At 43.1% G+C, this 2,865-nt stretch overlaps 1 protein-coding gene across 1 annotated transcript; it reads right to left on the bottom strand.

Moving 5' to 3' along the window:
- Positions 1 to 831: 831 nt before the first annotated feature.
- LOC125124654 (olfactory receptor 7A10-like) lies at positions 832 to 1,800 on the bottom strand. The gene has a single exon (XM_047774698.1). The coding sequence runs from the start codon at positions 1,798 to 1,800 to the stop codon at positions 832 to 834; it is 969 nt and encodes a 322-aa protein (XP_047630654.1).
- Positions 1,801 to 2,865: the final 1,065 nt, after the last annotated feature.

Here is a 2,865-nt window from a genome sequence, read left to right as displayed (position 1 = left end):
TATAAAACACTTTCATTGCCCAGAATGTGTCTTTGTGAACTTTCTCAGGTAATACCTCCCCTACCCAAAATGCCCACCATCCTGACTCCTATCTCCATCAGTTAGTTTTGCCTGCTCTTAGATTTCATCACCATGAGATCAAATAAAATATTTGCTTTCATGCAATTCAAATTTTGTCTTTGAGGCTTGTCCATGCTGTTGTGCATAGCAGTAATTTGTTATTTTTATAGTGGTGTAGAGTTTTCTGCATATTGGTATGCCATAGTTTATTTATAGGTTCTACCACTGATGGGCCTTTGAATTATTTCCGGGTTGGTGCTATCATGAAAACCACTGCTATAAACATTTTTTGACATGCTTTGTGGACACAAGCACTCATTTCTGTCAGGTACATACCTGGGGGGGAGAGCTATGCAGTAGAGAGGGAATATGTTTGGAATAAGTAGCAGTGCCAAAGTATTGCACTGATTGATATTCTAATATAAATATAGTAGTCAACCTATTGACTGTGACGGTTCCCATTGCTCCAAGCTCTTGCTAGTTCTTGGTGTTTTCAATCTTTTCAGTTTTAGCCATTTTGAGGGGTGAATTATTAACTATCTTGATATGCGTAATAGTAATGCAGAGGAGACCAAGGAAAAGCATTTCTTCACAGGAAACAGGGCATAAATGTCACTAAAGGAAGTTTCTGGAAAGCAGTTGCTCATGGAGGTGTAAACGCAGAAGAAACCCAAGTGATGGTATTTCAGAAAAAGAAGGACAAGTCATACCCACAATGAGGTCAAAGATTTGGTATTTCTGACAGCCACGGAATTGATCTTGGTTACCATATTAACTCCCCAGTCGCAGCATCCATGGCCATTCACAGGGGAAGAAAGACCTGCTGACAAATTTCCTCAGGGCCCCCCGCATGTCCCTGTTCCTCAGGCTGTAGATGAAGGGGTTCAGCATGGGGGTGACCACAGTGTACATCACTGAGGCCACTGCCCCCTTTGAGGAGGAGGAGGAGAAGGCAGAACTGAGGTACACGCCTAATCCTGTCCCATAGAATAAGGAAATGACCGTTAGGTGAGACCCACAGGTGGAAAATGCTTTGTACCTCCCCTCCACTGAAGACATTTTCAATATGGAGGAAATAATCTTAGAGTAAGAGAAAAGGATCCCAGTCAGCGGAGGAATACCCAGCAGGCCAGCTGCAGAGTATAAGGCAATGTAATTGGTGAGAGCATCAGAACAGGCAGACTTAAGCACCTCAGCCAATTCACAAAAGAAGTGCAGAATTTCTGTGTGTGTGCAGAATGAGAGATGCAGCAGCATCAGACTCTGGAGGAGGGCGACAAGGACACTGAGGGACCAAGAGAATAGAGCCAGCAAGTCACAGAGTTGTGGGTTCATCATGCTCCTGTAGTGCAGCGGATGACAGATGGCCACAAAGCGGTCATAAGCCATCACAGTCAGGAGGAGATTGTCCAAACATGAAAAAACTGAAGAAAAATACATTTGGGTGATGCAGCCTGCATAGGTGATGGCTTTGCTCACTGTCTGGATGTTTACCAGCATTTTGGGAACTATGGTGCAGTTGACACAAATATCAGAAAAAGACAGGTGGGACAGGAAAAAGTACATGGGGGTGTGGAGACAGGAGTCAGAGGTAATAGCCAGGATGATGAGCAGGTTCCCAACCATAGAGATCAAGTACATGGACAAGAACAGCCCAAAGAGGAGCGGCTGCAGTTCTGGATCTTCCGAGAGCCCCAAGAGGAGGAATTCCAGGACACTTGTTTGGTTTCCTGTATCCATGGAGCTGATAATTCTGCCAGGTAACTGAGAAAGCAATGCTGATTAAAACAAACAAACAAGAGTCCCCAAATATAAAAATATTTTTATCATATTAGGAACCCCCCAAGAGAAAAGCAGAATAAAAAGGGAATGCTTTGGCTAACAATTTAGTATTCATTTACTGGGAGCAATTACAAATGTCATTATCTTATACAGCTATCATTTTCAGGGATAATCTATTCCCTCTTTCTTAAATTTATCAGAAACTAGTCTTTGCCTTTGAAATCTGTCTCAAGATTCCATCAGCCTCAGTGGTGACCAACGCAGCATCAGCCTCTTTCGGAAGGAGCACATCAATGGTTTGAACATTCTTCTTTTGGAGGTGCTTAAATTTGCCTCTTGGATGATTCTGCCTTTTCCACATTTCTTTAGTACTCTGGCAGATCCTTGTGTGTTGGTGGTGCTATGGCTCCACTGCCCCTGACAACAACTAATTGGATAAGAGAGTGGTATGTGGCCAAATCTGGCCAAACAGTTTCACTGGAGAAACTTACAAATAAAACTCCTATTTTACTTACTAATCTGAGGGGGTGGACTTTATGTGACACATCAACCAAGGATCTGGGGTTAGGGCTGGCCATCACTAGGCAAGCATAGAAGGCAGCCTATGCTTCAGAACCAGCATACTGAACCTAAGCTAGTTGTGGCAATAAGTATCACGTCAAAAGATGGGTCCTAGTGTCTGATTGATTGCTCCACCAGGAATCCTAGCTATACCCTTCATTTGTTTTGGCCAGGTTTTCTGATTTCTCAGTGCCTCGTTACCTACTTGGTGAAATGGGATTATTAATGATACCTACTCTGTAGGGTTGTTGGGAGGAATAAATGAGTTGATGTTTTAAGAAAAGTGCCTGAAACGCTATGGAAACCTAGAGAAATCATGGCATGATACATTTTAGAAGTTGGGAAATGTGATCTGTGGACCCGAAGGCAGTGAGGCAAGTCCTTAGGGAGAATGGGATATTGTAGATCACTTGGCATAAGTAATATGGGAAGGAGAGAGAAATGGAAAGAGATGGAGAGGAT

This window comes from Phacochoerus africanus, chromosome 4 (genome assembly GCF_016906955.1).
Source record: "Phacochoerus africanus isolate WHEZ1 chromosome 4, ROS_Pafr_v1, whole genome shotgun sequence".
NCBI lineage: Eukaryota > Metazoa > Chordata > Mammalia > Artiodactyla > Suidae > Phacochoerus > Phacochoerus africanus.
The sequence above is the reverse complement of the archived record's forward strand: the minus strand, read 5'-3'. Positions and strand labels throughout refer to the sequence as shown.